Here is a 24,585-nt window from a genome sequence, read left to right as displayed (position 1 = left end):
ATCTCTCACAGAAGCACTCTCTTTGCTTTTCTCAGTACTTGCTGCGCCAACGGGTACAACGAGTTTTGTGTTTGTAGAGAGTTTTTCCGGACATCTTTCTTCGCTGACAGTGTGCGTTCTTGCGAAGGAATTTCTTCGCGAAATTTCTTTATGTATTAATCTTCGTTTTGTACAGCATATGTAACGGCGTGGTATGTTTATAAAGTAATTCTATTCAGGCACTATATACACTAACAAGTTTATTAGTGATATTGATAGAGCAGATTTTTACACTATACGACGTACCATAACTTTTATACGACTTATTTGCTTTCGTGAAGGGAAATAACTGAAAAGCATAACTTACAAGTATATGTAATTCTACACTCTTAGAAATGAACTTCACCGCATAGCACGCTCCTAGCCAACCATAATCTCAAATGATATCGTTATCTGCCCTGATTTGTTGAAATCGGGAGGCGTACGCCTTTTTTGTGACAATTATGAACAGCATAAGTGTCACAAAAAAGGCGTGCGCCTCCCTTTTTCAACAAATCAGGGAAGATAACGATATCATTCGAGATGATGGTTGGCTAGGAGCGTGCTATGCGGTGAAGTTCATTTTTAAGAGTGTAGTGAGCGTGGTTATGATTGGTTTACTTGAATCTCCGCCAATGAGCCGGACGGGAGGTCACGTAGTTGCGAGAACCAATAGGGTATAATGTATGCTCTGAATTCAAAGCTTCGCGTCTTTTTCGACAGCTTGTATCTAGTCAGCTATATCAGGTAAGAATATATTAATTTTCTCTGCCGGCATGCATGCGACGTAATCAGTCACACATATCAATGTATCACAGCCCCTTTAAGTATGGGTAAGTGGAGCACATTGTATTAAACACATTACAAAGTATGAATCCGTCCATGCGTGCGTCTCGCGGAAGTTTCCGTTGACACGCGATCACGAAAGAGATTGTGGAAGTAGAAAAATCGATACAAGTTAGGAATATATGAAAAAGCGAGCCCAGAAAAAGGGACTTCGATCAACCGCGGCAATGTACCTTGACCGGACAAATCGCCCACCACATATACTGCTCTGCGCGTGCCCTTGAAACAATCCCGTGGGTAACTGTGTGAGGATGATCGGTATTCTACTCTATTCTCGCATCGATACCTTCGTAGTGTCGCATGTATAACTGAACCCGTGGGTGCAATAACGGGATAAGTCGACTTATCCCCTTTTTAGTATTTTTGTTGCTACGACATCTACGTACCAGTATGTACCTGTCAGAGAAAATTTGGGACAGTATTGCAACTTAGTGACACGCTAGAAAAGGATAAGACACGGGAAATGCATGTGTGTCAATGGGATGGACAGTCAGATCAGGCCCCTTTTCTACACACGCGCACAAATGGTGTATAGCTTAAATGATATTTGCTACGATGTGGAAATGAACTTGGGCTTCCACTCGAAAAACACGTTCTTCCTATACCTCACGTGACCGTGTCAGCTATGCTACTGCGCACTGTAATCGGAAAAACGCGTACACTAGAGTAGACACATTCATATATATGTCACACGTTTTGCAAGAGATAAACTGATGTTCTGAGGCTGGAACGACATAGAAGGGACAGATACAAACAAAGCCTCAAATTGCCTAAGAAATCAACGATGAAAGAAGAAAGTCACTGAAAAGGTTAGCCAGCCGTAGGGATCGAACCCACATCTTCTGGATTGCCGGTCCAGGGCTCTACCAATTGAGCTAAGCTAACACACCTATCCAGTGACTTTCGGGGTGCGTCATCTGAAGGGACGACAAACCAGCCACTCACTCTCACTCACCCTCCTTTCACTCTTACATTTTTGCTCACTCATACACACATTCATACGACGGAAATCGACGCAAGCGGCACCTGTTGAACAAGAGATAAACTGATGTTCTGAGGCTGGAACGACATAGAAGGGACATCTTTCACACGTTTTGCATTTGCGTTATTCGAGGAAACCCAGCTGCAATTACTTTACCAAATATTCATTTCAAGTTTTCTCGGTTTGAGATTTTTCGACTTATCCCCTTATTGCACCCACGGGTTCAATTGCATGGGTAAACAGAAGCTTTTTCAATTTAATCCCGCCGGAAAACATACGTGGTTGTTGACGCCAAACACTGTTAATTGAAAAAAAAAAAAAAAAAAGAAAGACCTACGTATTGATACATCGTAGAAATTGTGTTCACGTATAAGACGCATTGTTCAACTCCACTTGGGTTCCCGTGACTAAGATTCCAGCCCTCTATCAAGCTAAGCTTTCTGTAAAGATATGCCATAGGCTACCAACAAATCTATATCAAGCCGTGGTACTTTATCTCGGAAAGCCCCATACTTATCAGCTCTAATCTGAAAGCGCAATCGCCATCCATTCTGCTCTTGACCGGCAGCCTCCTTCAGCGCACAGCACAACAACGCCCCCTATGTCTTTGACCTGCCTCGCTTTTATCCTCGAAGGGTAACAAACGTATATATAGTAGCACAATCGGTGCGAGGCTAATCGATAAAGCATCGCTATATAGAGGAAGATCGAAGAGCATTCCTCATGTCCGCAGCGTCTGAGACAACATCTTCATTTGGAAGGCTGGCCATTCCTGTTCTGACAGGACCGTATCTCGTTCCGTGTCGTGTAATCAGTTGGCCGTGTCTATGAGATTATTCTCGCGTTGTCGTCGCAGCCAAGCGTTGTATTTACCGGTCAACAGTACCGGTAGAACAACAACAAATACGTCAAGTAACGTCGAATGAGGATCCCTGTCCCAGGCACCCTGTGATATGAAAAGTTTCAAGTTCTCCTACACCCTAAAAACCGAACTTCACCGCATAGCACGTTATGCGCCAACCATTGCCACGTACGATAGGGTTATCGATTCGAAAGAGAGAGTGGGGTGTACGCCTTTTTGTGTCAATTTCGATTTGGATATATTATAATTGACATAAAGAGGCGTACGCCCCTCCCTCTCTCTTCGAATCGGAAGCGATAACCCTATATCGTTACCAGTAATGGTTGGCGCACAGCGTACGATGCGGTGAAGTTCTGTTTTTGGAGTGTATGTCGCACCACTACATCCTCACCACGCACCATTAACATCCGCACCACAATAACCCAACAGTCACCGCATGCGCAGATAATGTGCTTACGCGATGTAAGTTGTGCGGCCTTAGAGTGTGCAGGAAAAAAAAAAAAAAGAAAAAAAAAGCAGTGCATGACGGTGAGGGTGGTGTATGTCTCAAATGGAACGGCGTTCTACGAAATGTCCGCAAACCAAAACGGCATTATGTAGATGCAGGCACAGAATCGTAAAATTGCAAAAGAGCGCTAGATTCTTCTGACCGCCCAGTACGCGCTAATGACTTGAATGGCTTGCTCGCTTCCAGCGATCTCTCGTTGCGAGCAAACAATGAATATGGGGTAATGAATTAAAGGCAGCCAGTTAATGCCCTCCCATCATACTCGCGGTCGCGGCGAGGCGTAGATAAGGCACGAAGAAAAGCGAGGACTTTCTGGAGTTTGTCCGCGTTAGCACCGTGAATATAAAGCGCTGCTCAGATGTGGATCGATGGAGAGAGGGCAGCAGGGAACGAGTGACGGGAGCTGGAATGCGTCCTGGGTCGACTTCAGAGAGTACTGCGCAGTCATTCGTCTCGAAAGTGTGTGCGAATACCCAGGGATAACGGAAGAGCTGATGGTGGGATCCGATCTCACCATGTTGGAGCTACACTCTTAAAAATGAACTTCACCGCATAGCACGCTCCTAGCCAACCATTATCTCGAATGATATCGTTATCTGCCCTGATTTGTTGAAAACGGGGGGCGTACGCCATTTCTGTGACACTTATGCTGTTCATAATTGTCACAGAAAAGGCGTACGCCCCCTGTTTTCAACAAATCAGGGCAGATAACGATACCATTCGAGATAATGGTTGGCTAGGAGCGTGCTATGCGGCGAAGTTCATTTTTAAGAGTGTAAGTTAAAATGTCGTGACCTTATAAGATTCGGTTCTACGATCAGCTCCGGATGGAGTTTTTATTGATCAAAAAGGAGGACCCGATACGAGCAACACATCGTATTTTGAAAGTACAGAGGAAACGAGAACGCTTCATTATCGGCAATGCCAGTAAAAGGATGTTATATAAAGAGCAAGCAATGGGACTCCGGTCCGTTGGAGCGAAACGACTGGAGCATCACGTTTCCGAACTTTCTAATTCGGAAATGGAGCTCTCTGCCCTTATTTGCTCAACCTCCTTTCCACGATTCCTTCTATACTTTCACTGCCTGTTTGTCTCCCATTTACCGCTTTTCCAATTTCCTTTTTCAATTGTGTACGGCCATCAACATTAACGCGAACTCACGAGGAAGCGACAAGAAGTCGGGCCACAAAACGGGGTTATTGTGTTGCAAGGAACAAATATCGCCCGAGGGAACACAGACGCGCATAGCAGCTTGCACGCTTGTATTTTTCCTTTTCTTTTCAGTATTGTGTTATGAAGTTGGACTCGAATATACGTGTATATGTATGCTCTGAATATTTTCAGTTTGTTTGGAGATGCTTGTAGTGCCGGTCTATTAGGAGAAATGTAAGAATTATGCGCAATGTTCGCGCTCTCACGGAGGATTTATGGCAGACACATTACGGGAGTGCTACGCGGTATAGTACTTTTATGAAGAAGGAACTTGTTTGCCTTAGTCTACGTACAAAAGTGATCTTTTTTACGTTTCTGTTTTATTGTTTCGTTCTTTTTTCCTTGGGCGAGATCGTGTTCACAGTTTCACAACAGCGCTGCTCAGCTGCAAATTAAATTTGAGGTAATATTCGATCGAACAATATTTTAACCTTCGTACAAATTTTGTTGTGTTCCAATAACGACGGATCGTGCCTGATTGCTTTATGATTGCGGTTGTATATTCTCATATTCATTCTGCTCCCTTCTATTTAGTCGTTATTTTATTTATTAATTTATATTATTATTTAAAATTATCGGTTGAACTGGACTCGCTCATGTCGATATGCAACACACAGGTTGAATGTCCAACTCGAAAATAAGAAACGTGCAAAATAAAAACGGTAAACATGTGCACGTCATTAGAATGAATTTTTTTTCTCCTTTCTGTTCGTTTGTTTCCTTCTCTTTCTATTTGTCACGAGCGGACAAAAAAGAAAAAGAAAAAAGATGACCATTCTACACTGTCCGAAGCACTGAGACACCGATTGAGAACCTTGTTGTCAGTTCAACGATGCCTTCCGAAACACTACCGGTTACCTACGAGCTCTTTTAAAGTTCTCTCGTTTCTTTTCTCATATGAAGAAAGCTTTTATGCGTGACTGTCCAGCCGGCTCTGACAAAGTTTTTGTTCCGACGAAAAAAACCCAAATAGTGGCCGATCACAGAGGGACACGACGGAAAGCGAACCGCGTCGTTGCCTTCCACGGAAATGCTTCTGATACGGGTAGCTCACCAACTGGGTCATTCACTCAAAGATTGGTAGGGTAGCGAGATCTCGCTCTTCCGGCATCGCAGATAAGCCTAACACCGTACACAAGATCTGACGACGTCAATAATGAAGCTATATACCGAAAAGTGTGGGTTCAATGTATTCAATGGATTCAATCATCAATCAATCAATCAATCAATCAATCAATCAATGGATTAAACGTTAGCGCCGCGAAAAAACTGTGGTTATAAGCGGTGTAGAGATGGGGAGAGGACAGCATCGGTGGGGGTGAGTATGTGTGCTCGACCAACTTCAGAGGAATCTGTGCCTATAAGTTGTGATGCACCAAGCAATGCAGTATGCTAAAAGGAGTTTTCTAGCTGTAACACACACACGGGGAAAAAATAGATAACTGCAAAAATGAACTGCTTGGAAGCGAATAGCTAGAATGCACGTGCAGCATGTACACTCTAAGAAGAAAAAAAAAGGGTGTGAAAAGGTGGCAACTTCTATAGTTACCACCTAGATCACCACACACTCTTAAAAATGAATTTCACCGCATAGCACGTTCCTAGCCAACCATAACCTTGAATGATATCGTTATCTTCCCTGATTTGTTGAAAACGGGAGGCGTACGCCTTCTTTGTGACACTTATGCTGTTCATAATTGTCACAAAAAAGGCGTACGCCTACCGTTTTCAACAAATCAGGGAAGATAACGATATCATTCGAGATTATGGTTGGCTAGGAGCGTGCTATGCGGTGAAGTTCAGTTTTAAGAGTGTAGATCACCACAGCGTCTGATAAAGGGTGTAAGAGGGTGGTAAAAGCAATTATCATATATCCAAATTGCGACAAAAAGGCGTACGCCCCAATCGCTCACCGAATCAGAAGCGCTAACCCTATCGTACGTATAGGTAGCAGGTAGAACTTTGCAACCTTTTAGGCACAACATATCCGACAACTATTACCTCCTAAAAGGTGTAACTGTTCCACCATTTTTTTCTAATAGTGTAGGCCTATAAGTGATGAGGCGAGCAACATATCCTTGAGTTTAAGGACGGGACAGCAAGTGTGACACGCAGGCTCACAAAGACAGTGATCGTGAGTCTCCGATCCATGTATGTCCATATAAATGTGTCCGTGTGATGTATGTCTTCAGACCTCCGCACATTATACTCTATACCTTACATCGACGCTGTTTTCGGGGTTACCCTTGTAGCTTTCGAATGTAAAGAGACATTTCTTGGACTCAAAATTCAATTCGGAAGTCGAATCGAACGCACCATTATTCGGTTCGGTACTCGAAAAAATTGGAATATTCGCACGGTACGGTTACATTTTTCGTCTTTTTCACCAAACAGTCGCGCATCGAGAGAATTTGAAATCGGAGCGGCACAAGCGGAGTCCGTCATACACCCGTCTGCTTTGTATAAGAGTCCTTGTACGCCCTCTATTGTGTTCTCGATTGGCGGCTCAATGTCCCAAAGGAAAAAGAATCGTCTCAAAGACGCCGTTCGTCGAAAAGGCCACATTTCTGAACCTTTAACGGGATTATACGGAAGCCTCATATCGGTTGGGGGAAGCCCCAAATATGGCCAATCCCTTCCAATCCTGTGCCGGTGGAAACTTATCGGCTCACGAGTCGAGACGGGGGATCGATTGCTTGTGCCGCATGTGCATGCCCGCCTGCACTCTTAAAAATGAACTTCACCACATAGCACGCTCCTAGCCAACCATCATCCCGGGTGATATCGTTCCCTTCCTTCATTTGTTGAAAACGGGAGGCGTACGCCTTTTTGTGACACTTATGCAGAAATGTTAATTGTCACAAAAAGGCGTACGCCCCCGTTTCCCACAAATTATGTGAGAGAACGATATCACTGGAGATGATGGTTGGCTTGGAGCGTGCTATGTGGTGAAGTTCATTTTTAAGAGTGTGTACAAATCGTAGGTTGCGGGTTCGAATCCGGCCACTAGCAACCTGGTGGCAGGGCACAGGTCGTCGTTCGTTTACATTCTAAAAACAGAACTTCGCCGCATAGCACGATGTGCGCCAACCATTGCCGTGCTTCTGATTCGGAGAGAGAGGTGGGCGTACGCCTTTTTGTGGCAATTTAGGTATATGGTAATGGACACGAAAAGGCGTACGCCCCCGTTTCTCTTCGAATCAGAAGCGATAACACTATCATTCGTGGCAATGGTTGACGCACAGCCTGCTATGCGGTGAAGTTTTGTTTTTAGCGTGTTGGAGCACAGCGTGCTATACGGTGTGCCCAGATTTTGGCGCACGTAAAAGAATCCTCTGGTCGGCAAAATTAAACAACGAAATATCGTGGTGTATCTCACCGTCGTATAGTTGGTACAGTGACGTAAATATTAAATTTTTTTCAAATACATATTCATCCCCCAAAGAAGAAAAATGACATCTTACGGTTTTGTCGTAATGCAGCGCAGCCCTTCCTCGGCCAGATATCGGGAGGTAGACCCTGGGGCCGTGAGCCAAGTAGCCCACCTTGAGCGCCGCTCTCTGCACTGCAGGCCCGCGCGAGTCTGGCCTCACTTCCTGACCGCGTGCAGAACCAAGCGTTACGTTGCTCCTCCAGTCCAGGCTATAGTTTCTGAGACTCCAGGAATCCTTATCGATGCTCAAAGTATCACGTCGTTTCTGGCCCATCTCGCACCACTCAAATCACGAGGGCGATCACCACCAAAAATAGCGGACGAAACGGGGGAGGAGTTGCAGACGACAGCTCTTAGTTGTAGGATCGGAAAATTTTAGTGCGAATGTACGGATGGTTCTATGTTCCTATAACGCCAAGTTGCGAAATTTCAACACTGAAATGCAAATTCCGGTCGTTGATTCCGAGGCTTGAGCGGCGTAGCTGATCGAAGCCAGACACTGCGCGTTCATCTGGTGTCTCGATCCCACAAAACTTCAGGTTGACGTCAACTCTCGGCACCGTGAGACACGCACGTAAATCCGCCAATCCCACATTCGTCGACGCCCTGAACACAAAGCTCGAAAGAAAGCGCGCGTATTTTTCCGATGGCACTACGACGGCTTTCCAATTGCAGACGACAAATTTGCAATTGCACCTACAGGCTTCCAATCAGTCCACGAATCTACATCACATTCCATCGAAAAACGAGCGCGCGTGCCGCGGACATCGCTGCACCGTTCACTTCCAGGCTCAGGCAGACACCAATTCCACACCCGTCGACGGAACGAAAATGAGACCCGAGAGACTAGCAGACGACAGGTTCCCAATGGCAGATGAAACGGAAAGCTGCGATTGGTTCCGCGAGTGCTTAATAAAACCAACGCGCACACCCAAACCCCTTGGAATTCCAGGTTCGTCTTCTGCTCGCTATAACTGATCGGAGCAGGGGCTGTCGAGGACGAACGGATATCCATGTAGGGCAAATGTGATTGCATACTAAGCGAGTCGGTGTTGCTTGTCACCCGCGGCTGTCACGTACCAGTTGTTTTTTCGGCGTTCCGCAAAGATCCGCTCGTGGCTATATAACCGTTTATATATAAATAGATCTTAAAACCAGTTTCCTTTCGAGAGAAAGTTGTTTTTTCCATGTCAGATCAGTAGGTTACCTCACGCACAGCATGATGGGTGTAGCATGTGAGATTTTAGTATGCAGAGGCCTTGTATACCTGATAAACCTTTATTTCGCTCCTTCCTTTTCTATGAACGTCTGAACCAGTGGAACTAATTGCTATCATTTGTCATGTAACCGTGAACGTTTTGCGTATCAGGGACATACGTCGCAACAAATCAAGCTCCAAGATGCCCTTTCACAGAGTAATTTAATGTCGAGCAAAGAAGTAAGCGAGCTGGTATAATGATCCCACTGCTGGTGCTTTAATGAATGATGAATGAATGAATTACACCCATGAATGTAACACCAATTAATGTAACCACCGCTGACCAGGAACGCAACAGTAAGAAATGGCGAAAAACGAGAAAGAAAAAGGAAATCGTCCGCTAAATTGTTTATGGTGCCATACCTTCTTTTTCGGCCACCACCATGTCCATCTTTAGAGCAAGGCTGCGAATTCGTTCGTACTTGGCCCTGAACGCAATCAACTTGGTTGCAACCATCGAGCGTTGTAGACTTTAGAGACGGACGGAAATGTCACGTGACCACAGGACTTTCGATATGGTCGCCCCCTTGTTCGCACACCAGCACTCTTAGAAATGAACTTCACCGCAAAGCACGCTCCTAGCCAACCATCATCTCGAACGATATCGTTATCTGGTATATGATCTGTTGAAAACGGTAGGCGTAAGCCTTTTTTTGTGACACTTATGCTGTTCATAATTGTCACAAAAAAGGCGTATGCTTCCAGTTTTCAAGAAATCAGGGCAGATAACGAGATCATTCAAGATGATGGTTGGCTAGGAGCGTGCTTTGCGGTGAAGTTCATTTCTAAGAGTGCGGGAGGAGGAGCGTTCGGGCTATCAGTTTTTCTTTGTCTCTCTCTCTCCCTCTTTTTGTGCAGAGTGCGAAAAGCCCGAGGGTCATTCGTGACACTCTGTATAGTATAACAAAGTATCCGCCAGGTAGGTACCAAAAGAACGCCGCGTGGATGCTTGCGAGACGCTACTGGGACGCTATGAAGCCGAGAAGGGGGAAGATTTTCTTCGACGCCTTGTCATCGGTGAGCGACGAATGCTGGATCCACTACACTCTTAAAAATGAACTTCACCGCATAGCACGCTCCTGTCCAACCACCATCTGGAATGATATCGTTATCTGCCCTGATTTGTTGAAAACGGGAGGCGTACGCCCTTTTTGTGACACTTATGAGCTGGCTAACCTTTTCAGTGACTTTCATCTTTCATCGTTAATTTCTTAGGCAACTTGAGGCCTTGTATGTGATTGTCCCTTCTATGTTGTTCCAGCCTCAGAACATCAGTTCTCTCATGAGCAAAGAGTGTCGGCACATTACGTAACCAAGGTCAAAGAACTTCTTGGCAGCTCCGACGGTGGGCAAGCTCATGCTCACGGTCTTCTGGAACCATGCACTGAAGCACAATAGTGGAACATTACATGGTATGTTGCTGCAGCACGACAATACGTCCCTCCAACACACATACACGCGCACACGGCACGTATACGACAGTGGATATCGTCGGAACAATATGTTTTTTTTTCTCCCGCGGCATCCAAGCTCAAAATTGTTTATTGAGAAATGCGTAAACAAAACAAGAAAGAAAGTGATAAACGGGACTGCGACGGCAAGCTCTATCCATGCATTGGTGATGGTGAGGTGTAGACGTGCATGTGTCGATTGCGATAAAAGCACTTTATCACTTTTCGACATGCATGTTGAAAAGTGATAAAGTGTTTTTATGATGTCTCTAATATTATGCAAATAAAAGAATACATTGCGGCCACCTTTTTAGTTTGCCTCGTATGAAAAGAACAGCTGCAAGTACCCTCAAAGCACGACGACACAAGCCACATCGCGTAAAGTGGCATTCGAGGAACCTTGATACCGGACGATGCAGAAAGAGGGTTAAGCGTGAAGAGATATATGATAATATTCGAAAAATAAAGTAAAACACGAAGGCCACGATAGCAAGGCCCGAGAAAGAGCGCTTTCTATGCAGATTCAGTCGGCTTTTGTTGGATAAAATCGCTCCCAGGGTGTCGGCTGTTCCTGATGGGGACATGCGATTGCAGAGCGACTGGGCCATCTAAAATGCTAAGGCGCGCCTCATATGCATAAAGCAGAGGATAAATACAATAAAGAGAAAGGAGGTAGAAAGAATAGTGAGGAAGAGGAAGATTTAGACAACAGCTGGTGCGCGTTTTGATGTCTTTTTGTGAAGAGAAAAAGTCTTGGTGACAAAACGAACTAAGAAAAACAGCGTACGAGGAAAGCAGCAATAATAGTAATACTTCAGGCCTGGACGTCGCGTTGCAGCTTCGATCATGAGCGAAGCCGTTTCTGAAGTAGAGGATTTTTAGCGGTCTTGAGTAGTAACTAGTTACATTTCTACAAAAGTAACTTATAGCTGCTTTTGGTTAAAGTAACTAATGTAACTGTAACTAAGTTACTCGGGCATCGCAATATTTTCCACGAGTCTGTTCCCTAGCGACATTCTGTCGAGGCTTCAAATGCCTTGCCGATTTTTCCATCTCACACGCAGCCAGGACGAAGACTAACTCCCATGGCCCACAGCGAATACACTGGCAATACACTGGCCATACATTGGCTATAAGAGGGCCATACACTGGCCCCATAGGGAATACTGTTTATATAATACGGCATAATTACGCTTGGACAGTACAGATTTTCTTAGTTATACCTTATTCGACATTTTAAAATGTAACTATAAAGCAACATCAATATGGCACCCTTGTGCCAATGTAGTACCATTTTTAAAATGTAACGCTAGTTCCAGCTATATCGCGATGACGGCGGAAGAGCCGTCGGCAGGTCCCAACTGCTTTTCCGCGATATAGCTGGAACTAGTTATATTTTTAAAAGGGTAACTACAACTCTAACTCAGTTACTACTTTTGCAGGTAACCGTAACTTTGTTACTTTTTTTTTTTTAGTAACTTGCCCATGGCTGCAATCTTTAGACAGGACAATCAAGGCATCCGCATGTCCGAGGGAAGGTTAAATACGCTTCTACGACATTTCCAGTCTCTCACTCGTATTCGCAAAGCGTGCCAACTTTCATGAGCGGCTGGCTTGGCACCAGCGTCCGGACGAGACACCGCAGGATCATTGACATTAAGTAAGCTCGTTGTCTCAGGACTGTGTCGGACGGAATGTTACGCAAGCGCAGTGTCTTATGTCGCCTCCTTAGCCCTTCGTCACTTTACCCCTACAACACCCATATTGGAGTTCGTTACCACCATATTCAACACCATATTGGTGTTGTTGACCCATATTGGAGTTCGTGCCTGGTATCCTGGTATCTCACACGTGCGGCGCCGGCCACACGGACAGTTTTAATGCCATTTGCCTTAAGGCCATTTTCTGCGCACTGAGTTCGCCACGACACATTTGCCCATGAAATGTCTACTCTCATTGCCAATGTCTACCCTACTCATTGTTAGCGCAGAGTTTGCATAAACCACTTTCTACCGTACAACAAAACGTAATTTGATAAGTCTGAGCTTTCTAAAACGTCTTTTGACGAATAAGGAAGCCCCAAGTTGTCGTCGACTACAGCAAAGAAGCTTGAGGCGCCGCCATATTGCTTGTTTTGGATTCGGCACCGTCGTACAAACAAATTAACTGACCATGTACCATTTATTACTCCTCGTAATAAATAATAATTAAAAAAAACGCCCTGCACATCAGAAATCCTGGAAGAAACACCAAAAGACCCTATAGGTCGAATCTCACATTCCCTTTCACGTCATCGCGTGAGCACAAATGACGTCATAGCGAGAGGATTGGCTACGACGTCATACCTGCCCATTCGCGTAATTCGTTATCGATTTTGAGCTGAGTCAGTATTCCGAGTTCAACGGGCAGGTGCGTTCAGGTCCAAAACTTGCAGGTGTGGGCCCTCACTTACTTTTCCTGTGAGTCACGCAGGAATCGAAGCCTCTGGTTTTTGAGCCACGCCCGTGCGTTCGTGGGTGAAGCTCCTCGTGCTTAGCAACTCGAGAAACCTTTTTATGTATCCCCGTGTTAGCACAGCGAAGCAACAGCGGCTGTACGCAGCCGGAGGGAGTAGAGCAGGAGACAGGGGGGCGTCAGTAAGCGTCATGGGCCGACATCCCTCTTTGCCGGAAAGTACACAGGAAACTCGAGACAGCTACGTCGTTGATAGGATACGAACTCATCACCTCTTCCACTCTTCACCGTGATCATAGAGCGATGGTGCGGTGCATACTGCATTAAAAAAAAAATAATAATAAAGGTGTATTTTAACTCCTTTTCATTGCCCCATATGTCACTCCCTTTCGGAGAGTACAATTACTCTCAAAAAGGGGTCTCCTCCCTGCATTACTGGAGAGTAATATTACTCTGCAGTAGGGAGTTAAAGGGTCTCCTCATTCCCTGAAGGGAGTGAGGAGACTCCATTTTGAGAGTAATTGTACTCTCCAAAAAAAGAGTGATATATGTGACAAGAAAAATAAGTTAAAGTACACCCCATTTTTTTAAGAGTGTGCTTGAGTGGTGCACATGTTTGTCCACAGACGATAGCGTGCCACAGGAACGCAATGCATTCTGGGCTTGTACTACCACGGCGAGTAAGAAGTACCGTATAAGTAGCTTACATAAGAGAAACAGGATCATCCAATCGCAGAGTCGCATGACTTCAAAATGATGCTGCCTGTGAGCGAGACAAGATAATGATCTTGCCATAAGACATCGCTCCGGGTGCTCACGAATATGGTGCACTCTTAAAAATGAACTTCACCGCACAGCACGCTCCTGGCCAACCATCATCTCAAATGATATCGTTATCTGCCCTGATTTGTCGAAAACGGGAGGCGTACGCTTTTTTTTGTGACACTTATGCTGTTCATAATTGTCACAAAAAGGTGTACGCCTCCCGTTTTCAACAAATCAGGGCAGATAACGATATCATTTGAGATGATGGTTAGCTAGGACCGTGCTATGCAGTGAAGTTCATTTTTAAGAGTGTGGGTGTGGGGCATGCTCGCGGCTTTTACAACCGTAAGCCCTCGCACTGCATGTTCGCAAACGCCAAGATAACCATCTTTACATATAAAATGGTTAAAAAGCAAGCGAGCTGGTGGCTAAGATCCATGACGAAAACCCGAGATGAATCTTCAGTACTCGTCCGTGCTGACGTCATTTCTTTCCATGTTGCTTCTGACATGAGTCATACCTGCCTATAGAAAACCGTTGACTGATCCTTCTCCATGTCGGCTGAGCTTGGGACTCTTTGACATCTTATCGTGACCTTCTCGAGGAAGTCTCAAAGGAAGAATCAAATGTGGAGCGTATTGAACTTCTCCTCTCTCAGTTATTTTTGTTAGGCCGCTGTCACACTACCGTGTTTTTCGTCCGCTTGCTTCAAAAATAGAACCGAAGGCAATCGAACCCCGTAGGTTCCAATGGGTCCGTTTTCCACCCCTGAAAAACACAGACGAAAAAAGAAAAAAAGAACAAACAACACACACAAAACGTTAGTGTGAAGCCGGCCTTAAAGAATATTCTATTTCTCGCTTTCTTGGTAACGTGTTCCCGCCAACGTTCAGAGCCAGTCGGTGAGGGTAACTTGATGCAAGTTGCATCGATCGCCCTCCCACAAAAGCAATACTATTACTTCCAAGGATGGCAGTCAGTTATAGTGCCGGGAAACGAACTCGCATGTCTCCGACTACCGGTCGGGTGTGCTACCACACATCTTGCACATCCACACATCTGCATGCCGAGAGGTTTCGTTCAGAGAGGCACATTCCGTCTTGCATTCTATTCCCAAACATCCTCACATTCATGGACAAACTGAAGCGGGCGGCAATTGTATTATGCAGTAACGTAAACTGCAGAGGCTGAATCATCAATTAGCGCAAACACAACGCGATCATTTTTGCAAAAATCGAAACCACACATCTTTGCAATTTGGGCGTAGTGTCCGCTCTAATAATTGTTGATTGAACCTCTGCAGTTTATACGTTATGTGAGCAGCAGCAGCAGCATCGTCATCACCGCCGCTGTCCAATCATCGTCCATCCACAAAAGCGATGGGCGCGAGAGAGGTCACGAGAGTTCATCGGCCAGCGTCGACGCATCAACATCTCATGAACTCTTTAATTCGGATCTTTACCAACCTAAAGCATTAATAAACGTCGATCTTGCCCGTGGTAACATGCCTGCTGATCCGTATACCTTTATTCAACATCCGTCCTGGCAAATCGAAATCGTCATCTGGACCGCCACTTTGTCGTCACCGGCCGTTAGCGACCAGCGGGACCACACCGTTTTCCCATTTTCGCGCCTCACAGCTACTAATATCACTTCATCGCTGCCTGAATATTTTTTTGTCCTCACGTTTTACATTTATAGTACTCAACTACACATAGTCCGTTACATGCATAAGCAATATTCCTGTTCGTCCGCAAAAGTTGGAAGCAGGCGAACTAGATCCTCTCTTTTGCCTAACACGCTTGTGTAGCGTCGCTGAGAATATAGAGAAGGCTCTGACTTCCCCCCCCCCCCCCCCCAACATCTATCGTGGGCCTTTTCCGGAACGATATTGATGCCCGCTTATCTTCTTCACTCCCGACTACCGAGGCTGCAATATTATGCACGCTCCGTCGTTTCTGAATTACACCGAGCGGACGCATTTATCATGGGGCTTCGCGAACAAAACAAAGTGGCAGCCCCTGGAAGACGAAACTTTTATGCTCGGAGAAAGTTTTTGGCGTCTGCTGGAAAGTATGATTTATACTCTCGTTCACTTAACGACCCAGTTTGTTCGGCCTGTGTTGGATAATCAGGAGTGTTTCGTCCGAATGCGTGACGCTATCAAGTTACTTGGTGAACAAGTTTTGTTGCGCGTCCGAAGCGATATCGATTTAAGGGTTGTTGTGACACTTGGTTTCAAGTTATTCCGAATAAACGTAAAATGCAATTATTCGCATCAATGCGAATCTGTATTACACGTTTTATAGACAAGGGGGTGGATTATAGACGCGTAGAAAACTGTCACCGTGAATACTGAAAATCATGCGGCTCTGAAATCAAGACATGCGTTTCCACCAATTAGAAAGCGCGAGAGAGGTCACGTGCTTACACTCTTAAAAATGAACTTCACCGCATAACACGCTCTTAGCCAACCATCATCTTGAATGATATCGTTATCTGCCCTGATTTGTTGAAAACGGGAGGCGTACGCCTTTTTTGTGACAATTATGAACAGTTCATAAGTGTCACAAAAAGGGCGCACGCCTCCCGTTTTCAACAAATCAGGGCAGATAACGATATCATTCAAGATGATGGTTGGCTAAGAGCGTGTTATGCGGTGAAGTTCATTTTTAAGAGTGTACGATCGACTACCAATGGGAATGGCCGGAACTCTGATGTCACAGCTTGACGTGTATACGCTGTAAACTTGTCCACACCTTTAAAGGTGTGCGCCATACACATTAAATCTGACTGCCTATTTCCAGGATGATATTTTACGCAATTCAGAAAGCACTAACAAAACATCATGTGAGAGTGCAAATCTTGCTTTCCTTCTGTCTTGATATCGTAGATACGTGCTAATGAATATTATGCATCGCTACAATACCGTTAAACAATGTTGATATTTCGAAAGAGTGCATCTTCGGAGAACAGACAACATACCAGGAGAGACACCTCGTCTGAGGAGTCGTGCTAAACCGTACTCCGTTATGAAATTAGCAAAATTACAGTGAAAAGGGCGTGCGTCATGCACGGTTACAGTGTATACGTATGTTCGAGGGTTTATATCTCCTCGAGTGCAACACGTAGAAAAAGAATTTTGTTTCTCAGTGTTCTCTATAGCGTCACGATGTAATGAATCCCATCTATCAAAGTCTCACAACCCCTTTAAACGGTCGAGCCGATTTCCGGAAAGGAGCCCCTTGGTTGGGTGTGTCGTTTGTTCGCATCAGCTAACCCCCTCTCAACATTGCTCGTACATTGCTCATAGTAATAGATGCAAGGCGGCGCTAACATAAGAGTAGAAAAGAAGAGAAGCTAGGCTGTAGGCTAGACAGACATTTGAGGTGCGAAGGTATCGGGATTTTGAATATCACTCAAGATATCGGTAATTTATTTACATGTATCGGCACTTGCCAGAAATTTCCGGTATCTTATCGCCTACGCACGGATATTTTACTCGTTGCGTGTATATCGATATTCGATAAAAATATGCTACTTTTAAAACGAACATCACCATTAAAATCAAGTTGTTTCGTTTTATCGATACAATTCGATTTGAAAACACAGATATATTTCTTTTCTTTAATTTTTTGATTCCGTGTGAGCGCCGCGAAGCAACTGTAGCTATGAGCGGCGTACAGACGTGGCCAGATGGACAGAAGGAAGGAGTGGGAGACAGGGGGGTTAGTATGCGTCCTGGGCCGACTTCAGGGGGACTGTGCCAACACTCGCCTGGAAAGCCCGACGGGATTCAAACCGGCATCAAGTCCCAGTCTTGACGTGGGAGGCGATCATATCCTAACTGCTACACCACGCGAGCTGGTACTATAGATATATTTCTATCCTTACTAGACCAGCCGTTTTGGTGTCCTTAAAAACGAAAGGGCAGCAGGAAGCTGATTCGCTGATTAACCTCCACCGATGGTGGACCACTTTTACATCGGGGAAATGCAGTGCCGCCGACTATAATGAGTTCCCTGTACATGACCTTGATACGATGGCACTCGGTAGATAGGGATGGAATTTATAGCGATCGATAGCGACGGATAAACTCGTGTCTCACGCGCCGTGCGTGTTTTGGCTCTTTTTTTTTTCTTCTTCTTCTTCGTCATTCCGTATTAACACCACGAAGCAACTTTGGTTACCAGCGGTGCACAGACATGGATATAGATAATAGATAGACGGCATACTTTCGCGATGTACAGCAGTCCTGCTGAAGTAGGCCCTAGATGCATACTGGGCCCTCCGAGCGCTAGTCCTCCCTCCACGTACATATATCGCCATCAGTCCACTACTTATAGCTACAGATGCTACGACGTGCTAACGCGGGACGCCCGCTCCCGCCCAGAGCGCCATCTGGTAGCCAGATATGGGAGGGCGGAATATGATTTCACGCGCATCATTTAGCAACCGCGCTCTAATCTCCTCAGCACGATTACAACGTGGTTTGTATAACGGAAGACGTGTAGACAGTTTAGTAAACGGGAACAACTTAAGCGAAGTGACGAACCAGATGTGTCCGGGTAAGGCTCTAGCCATTCCGAACAGTGTTTGGGTCACTGGGCAAACGGGACCTAGGATTCTGGGATACCGGTCCCATTCGAACGAGGAGCTGAACCATCTGCGACTGGATGGCGCCGCGAACACAGTTCTAGCCGGGCGCGCGATTTCGAGACACCACGACTGGCAATTTGTTGGTACAGCGGTTTTCAGTTGCGTTCTCTGGCGTACGCTACATTTCCGGCGGTAGCTTCATTACATCATGCACGTAATTGTAATGTAAGTGTAATGTAAGTGTAAACGTAATCAATGCAATTGTACTGCATGCCAGAGTATATATTCAGGAAAAAATAGTATTTTTCGACGTGGAATCACTCGAGCACATAAATGCGTCAATCCCAGAGGAGCACTACCTCACTGCCCGCAGTGACACCGGCCGGATTACGCCATTACCGCAGTCTTGAATGTTGTCTGTATCTATACGTCCAATTCCCACGGATGGACCTGTCTCATGTCCCCAATATGGCGTAGATGCGTGCCAACTGGTGGACAAACACCACGGTGCAAAAGCCTTTCAAGGAAATACCCGTGCGCTGAAACAACGTGTTTGGGTCCTTTCTGGTCATTTTTGACTCTCATATCCACGTTCACCGTATATTGTCGCGTGCTTCATGTATCCGTCCAAAGTCATGGACGTGTCTTCCTTGAACATGAAACGGATGAAAGAAATGATGCGGTTCGTAAACGTCGACAATCTTTTCCCCATCTGATACGTTATCTGCGACATTGCAGGCGGCGAAGAAACATCTTCGAGCACGCTGTATATCAACTGGTTGTTCATCATCCAGCTAGTGATTCAACCAACCTAACTAAGCTTGACCAGTAATGGTAAAGTTCGGCTTACCTTCCACGGAGGGATGAGCAAGTGTGTCGGAGGCGGGATGGGGTCCCGTAACATGGAGCTCGCGGCACCATCCGCGGCTGTGCGCAGGTACTGTAAGAGAATAGCGGATCAGCAGGCGCATCATCATCGTGAGCAGGTGTGCCCAATGATTCGCCGCTCTGACAAGACACTCCCATGTACTTCAACTTTCATATACGCTAAAGAAAGACGGGACGTGAATACGAAAATATCGACTACTGCCGTTGTCTTTCGAAAGAAGACTCTAAAAACGAAACGAAAAGGAAAGCAAAGCCAAGCGTGAAGGTCCTGACGTCGAAACTTTTGCTCCGAGAAAATAAGGGAACACGAAGTATAATTGTAAAATGTGGGATTCCGTGGGTGGACAAATTGGTCACGTCGCAAAATGGACACTGTTGCTCGTCTTCACAAAAGTTTTCCTTTCTCTGTTGCATGTTGGGGGAAAAATAGTTGCAAAACCGACGGGACGAAGCGAAAGAAATGCCAGTCGGGGATTAGACTGTAGTAAGCACGGTGAACATTTCTTTATGGGTACACCCTACGCCGACAGGGACGCACTTTTTCCCCCAACACCTGAATCGTGCGCGTACCCTTTCCGACCTGAACATACCGAACAGGGCTCAAGGTTCTATAACTGCCTAATAGCTCAGACACACAAAAAAATATCGAACTGGCACCTGTACAGACCTTGCATAAGCAACACATCAGCGCTCGCTGATCACAAACAGGACAATGCGCCACGCTCTTTTACGCGTTCAGTGTGACTCTTTTGTTTTTGTCGTCCTATAATATGACGTTCGCCCGTTCTGAGGAAGCTGTGAAACAGCGTTTAATTTCCCAGGCGATATCAGCGCTGCGCCCCGCCAGGAAGGTGACGTATGGAGTGACTGCGTTGCGTTTCCGTAAGGAACTCTATATTACGGGGGAGATCCTAGAGGGGGAATAACAGCTGCTGCAGGAACGAAGCCCAAGCCGCGGGAATTTATAGTCGTCGTTGCGTAACGCGTAGTGGGGAACGACACTGCGTTGTCCGCTGGAGGTCTTGAGCGTTCGCACTCGACATCAAAGGGGTTGTGGCATTTTGATGGAGTCTTGCATGATGCACCTTGATTTTGATGGAGCGCTTGACGCGCGCATTGTATACTGCACACCACACACGCCATTTTGAGTTAGTGCATCTCTTGCACATCTTTCTTCGTTGAGCTCAGGGCTCGTTTGCATTATGAGTGTGTGCAGTGGCGTCACTAGGGGGGGGGGGTGCGGTCCGCACCAGGTGATGCGACAGAAGGGGGTGACGTGCTGCACCAGTACCGCTGCCTCCTCTCTTTTTCTGTAGCGAGGTGACGCCAAAAACAACATAAGAAGCCCTTGGCGAGCATGTGATTTTTTTTTCTTCTGCGTACGATATGATACTGTTATTTATCGTGCATCGCCTCGGACGGAGGCGTGTGTGTGTGTGTGTGGGGGGGGGGGGGACTTGGATGCTATGCTCGCTGATTATCGAGATACTTGATGCGTCGAGATAAGTATAGTCGGAACGCGCCTATTGGACAGCATTACGCACGGTCTCCCCGTTGTACAATAGACGGGTGTTCGGAATATCTTTTTCTTCACGCGTCAAGTTATCTCTACAATGAACGAGTTTAGCCTCCCTGAACACTGGTTATCAACAAAAAACGTTATCAGGCGCAAAGCAAGGATATCAGTGGTAAGGGGGAAACACGCGCTAAATGTTGTGGGGGCGCTACGATACGAGAGCGCTTAAAAGCAGGCGCGCTACTCAGCAGGGGGCTCCTTTTGCGATCTCGGGTGACGATGAACGGATCTCTGTAAGGTATGCAATACACCTTTGTTTAGCACTTGCTGCACTGTGTATTCCCTTGCTACTGGACGGATGGGCTGACGGCCCGAGAGTGGGAACTCTGGTTCTCACACTTGGCGCCCAACGTGTTTAGGCTCAGGTTCATCAGTTCCGCGGCAAGGAATACGCAGCACTGTTTCTGGCAGGTATTTCTGGCGGTTTTTCTCTTTCAGCCCGACGACCGTCGTCCAGGGATTCAGCAGTCCACCACGCAGGTACGGCCTGAAGATCTGCGCCTACTGCCTCAGTTACAGGCTTCGCCGCTGTGACACGGACGGAAAAACCGGGCCAGTATACACAACTCCAATCTGAAGACTGGTCACGTACTGAGACCCCCCGAGGACTAAGTGTCAGGTCTTCAGTCTCCTCCTCAAGACCAGGATACCGCCTCCGGACCGGCCTCCAGACGCTACAACTTGCGGCGCAGGCAGCAGCCACTATTTCGGTCACTAGGACTTAATGCTCACGGTTTTGGTTCGTAATGTATAGTCATTTCTGCCCCCACATTTTTCCGCAGTGATTGTTAGGGGGCAAGCCCTTTCGAGCTCTCACGTGGAGCTGCCCACTCACCGTATTCCTTTCCCGGCAGATACCCTGAGACTACCTTCCCGACGGAGACCCAACCCCTCGCCACGTCAGAGTTCGTCAGGACCACCACCGACAAGGTCGTCACCCAGGGCTCCGCGGCACCGGTGACCTGGGCCATCGACCGGTAGCGACCAGCAGGGCGCCCTCCGCCGCTTTAGGGTGGGTGCAGCACTTTCTACGGGCCCGAATGTGGTTTCTGCGCTGTCGCCAAGATCTCCTGCGGTAGGACCCCTCGCTCAGGCCCCTGAAGGCCTGAGCAGAATGATTGGAGGACACCACCCGAAGACATCATAATCGACACGCCCGACGTCGACGACTTGTAAAACGCTTTGGTGTGAACTGTAGGGGAGTGGGGAAATGAACGCTGGTTATCAATAAACTTTATCAAGCGCTATCAGTGTAAGGGGGAAATGGCGTGCTCAACCTTGAGGGGCACTGAACGGCTCTGGTAGCTTCGTAAGGTATGCAATAAACCTTTGTTTGCACTTGCTGCGTTGTCTTCCCTTGCTACTGGACTAACTATGGCTCCCGCAGCATAAAAAGCACTGCCTGTGAGTTCAAGACTCTAACCTTTATGGAAACCGGTCCAGATATCGCAGCAACCCATTCTTATTGGTTCTCGTGAGCACCTGACCTATCCCACGGCCGCCTAACTGTGGTAATGTCACAGCCGAGGAGTTTCAACATTCGTATAGTTACCGATTTTCTACGCTATGTCTATTACCCCCTCCGCAATGCAATCCTCTGGTGAGTTTCACGGATGAAATTTAACATAGAAGCGTAACGGCAAAGCGAAATTGCAACAAACTGTCCATGACGCTCAAGAAAGGGGAAGTCTAGTAAAAAGCCAGCACTGTCTAAATTACGCTTTCGTCCTCGTTCTTTTGCGGTGACGCAACATGAAACTTTAGCATTTGCCTTCATGCAAAGTTCAGCTAAGGCAAGCGGAACCTTGGAACTACCATCGATCAGCGGACGCAAAGGCGGGTCGAGATGTATAGTATTAACTGAGAAATGTCTAACTCCAACGATAAAAACAATTTGACATTGTATATCGTATTCACACAGCCATAATCCGCAGTCACTTACTTTAAGGAATGGAAGAAATAGTGTGTGATACTTATTTACTTTATGTGCCCCTGCAAAAATGGTCACAAATCTCGTCAGGGCAGATACACATTGCATGTTACGAGAGGTCCCTGCTAGCCAACAGAATACGCATGTGCAGACATCTGGTATACTACAAGTCAGCACATTAGTATTCGTTTTGAGAGTGTCGCGCGGGAGTACTAGTGCAAGTGGAGCAGACGACAGGGGTCGGTGGCATGGATGTTGTACGTTGACGGTTCCTTCTTTGAGCAAAACAGTGGACATGTGTGCGGTGCAGCAGTCAGCGAAGTTGCATAGTCGCGATAAACACGTGGGATAATGCGGTTATACATTTTTCGATCTAGCCGAGCGGATTACTCGAATTATCCGCTGCACGGGGAGCATTAATTAGTATTACTCTCGTCTTCACTACGCCGGCAAATGACGCAAGCTTTGGAGCAGCCCGAATTAATTTTTTAATAAAAAATATACAGAGATGAAGTGCCAAGTATGAAAAGTTCTTGTTCGTAGTATCTGCCACAATGTTCTCGTGATAGCCAGACGATCTTCCCTTTCCTTCGTGCAAGCAAGTAGAATGCATACGTCGTCCACTTATTCGAATGACTAGTAAAGCGAATGAACAACACACACACCGACAAGCATACATGAAAGGAAAAAAAAAAAAAAACATGACAGTGGCCGCGGTGCGTACACCAGACGACCAGCCTTCACCTGCACTCGCTTAATTGTTTTGGAAGCGCTAGTGTTGAATTGTTCACTTGAACTGAATTGAATCTACACTTGCACTGTCTCAGTCGGCGGCGCACACTCTTGGCACCACAGCGGAACTCCTCTGAACTAGTGCAGGACAAATCGAAGAGGAAGAAACCTAGTGATGACTAGCAGACGACGGCGGCTAAAACAGAAGACCACTGTTCACAGGTCGCCCTCTCCAGCAAAGTACGCATCGCGGATAAAACACCAACCCATCTCAAATGAAAACCTGAAGAACGATTTACAAAATTTTACCATTTACGCAACGAGCTGCAAACAAAGAACCCGCGAGAATATACGCACAAATAAGAAACGAGACAGCAACACGGCGGTAGATCCGCAGAAACTTGGCTCTCCAGCGCAGACACAGGTCAAGACCCCAAAAGTTGGAGAGTATTCAACACAAATTCGATCCAACAGGCGCAATGGAAAAACCCGGGCGATGCAACCACTCCACTCACCATGGGCCTGGCTGCTTTAATTGGAGACGCGCACCATTCTCCATCATCCTTCAGCAGGTAGGAATTCCACTCGCGCACTCCACAGCTGTCGCCGTAGGAACACGTGTGAGCGCACTTTTCATTCCAGTTGACGGGAGGGTACCCGCACGTATCACATACACGAGAGAATACAGCCCACCGGTTGCCTAGCGAGCATCCCAGCGAGTGAGGAACACGGATATGACTTGGCTTGTCCCGGCTAAACTGAACAACACAAGCCTCTCTTGTGCTGCCTTCCTGGTGTTAATGGAGCTAAGCTCGGGACCGTACATTCGAAACTATAAGACTATCGAAATATTGAAATCTTATCCGTACAAGTACTCCGACATTAAACGGGACTGGCTAAGTGAAATATCAGCAGGAATATTTGCGATGGGACGTGAGCCGTTTGGTCCTGCTGCCACCTGGTTGAATGAAGAGGAACCAAAAAAAAGGAAGGCTCTGGAGTCGAAACTGGAACCAACAGTGCACTGGCTGTGCACGCAGCAGGACCAAATGAACGAAGCGAAAACTGCA

The 24,585-nt window shown here is 46.4% G+C and overlaps 1 protein-coding gene and 1 long non-coding RNA gene across 3 annotated transcripts in view; one reads left to right on the top strand and one right to left on the bottom strand.

Annotated features, from left to right (window-relative positions):
• The window catches only part of LOC135370008 (trichohyalin-like), a 39,045-nt gene extending 14,762 nt beyond the window's left edge, over nucleotides 1-24,283 (bottom strand). The window contains exons 1-2 of the mRNA XM_064603662.1: nucleotides 24,031-24,283; nucleotides 19,240-19,329 (exon numbers count right to left, since the gene is read on the bottom strand). Of these exons, the coding sequence (XP_064459732.1) occupies nucleotides 19,240-19,329; nucleotides 24,031-24,033 (93 nt within the window). The 5' untranslated portion in view covers nucleotides 24,034-24,283. The remainder of the gene's footprint in view (nucleotides 1-19,239; nucleotides 19,330-24,030) is intronic.
• On the top strand, nucleotides 20,989-22,191 carry LOC135370648 (uncharacterized). Of its 2 annotated transcripts, XR_010415414.1 has the most exons (3): nucleotides 20,989-21,091; nucleotides 21,292-21,592; nucleotides 21,708-22,191. It is a non-coding gene; the product is annotated as an uncharacterized LOC135370648 (long non-coding RNA). The 2 variants fall into 2 exon arrangements; XR_010415413.1 differs by lacking the exon at nucleotides 20,989-21,091 and having other exon boundaries at nucleotides 21,100-21,592.
• Nucleotides 24,284-24,585: the final 302 nt, after the last annotated feature.

The sequence above is a fragment of the Ornithodoros turicata genome, chromosome 10 (genome assembly GCF_037126465.1).
Source record: "Ornithodoros turicata isolate Travis chromosome 10, ASM3712646v1, whole genome shotgun sequence".
NCBI classification, from domain to species: domain Eukaryota; kingdom Metazoa; phylum Arthropoda; class Arachnida; order Ixodida; family Argasidae; genus Ornithodoros; species Ornithodoros turicata.
Note: the sequence above shows the minus strand (reverse complement) of the source record. Positions and strands in the feature narration are given on the sequence as shown.